The sequence below is a fragment of the Penaeus monodon genome, chromosome 34 (genome assembly GCF_015228065.2).
Source record: "Penaeus monodon isolate SGIC_2016 chromosome 34, NSTDA_Pmon_1, whole genome shotgun sequence".
Classification (NCBI taxonomy): Eukaryota; Metazoa; Arthropoda; class Malacostraca; order Decapoda; family Penaeidae; genus Penaeus; species Penaeus monodon.
The window spans coordinates 29,831,685-29,832,067 of NC_051419.1; the positions used below are offsets into that span (position 1 = coordinate 29,831,685).

At 43.6% G+C, this 383-nt stretch overlaps 1 protein-coding gene across 5 annotated transcripts in view; it reads left to right on the forward strand.

Annotated features, from left to right (window-relative positions):
- Positions 1-383, forward strand: part of LOC119594699 (TBC1 domain family member 16-like) — a gene marked incomplete at its 3' end in the record, with an annotated part of 16,016 nt that overhangs the window by 14,444 nt on the left and 1,189 nt on the right. For all 5 annotated transcript variants that reach the window (XM_037943755.1, XM_037943753.1, XM_037943757.1 and 2 more), the window contains 1 exon segment: positions 130-346. In XM_037943755.1, the coding sequence (XP_037799683.1) occupies positions 130-346 (217 nt within the window).

The window sequence follows — 383 nt, forward strand, 5'->3', positions numbered from 1 at the left end:
TTCTCTATCCCCCCACAACACTGAGCATTGAGACACTATAGAGAAAGCATAAAACAAAAGGAAATATAAAGACCAGATTATGAAATTTCAAAAGCCCAATCTTATATACATGTGTATGCCACCCCGAAGGTGCTTCAAGCGTGAGTTCCCCGAAGATGAGGCCTTGGCAATGTGGGAAGCTTGTTGGAGTAACTACCAGACTGACTATTTCCACCTCTTCCTTGTCGTGGCCATTGTCAGTATGTATGGCAATGACGTCGTAGACCAGAATCTTCGACCAGACGAGACCTTGCTCTACTTCACTTCACTGGCTAATCACATGGATGGCCGCATGGCTCTACAAAAGGCAAGCTCCAGGTTTTGTTTGATTTTTTTTTTTCTTT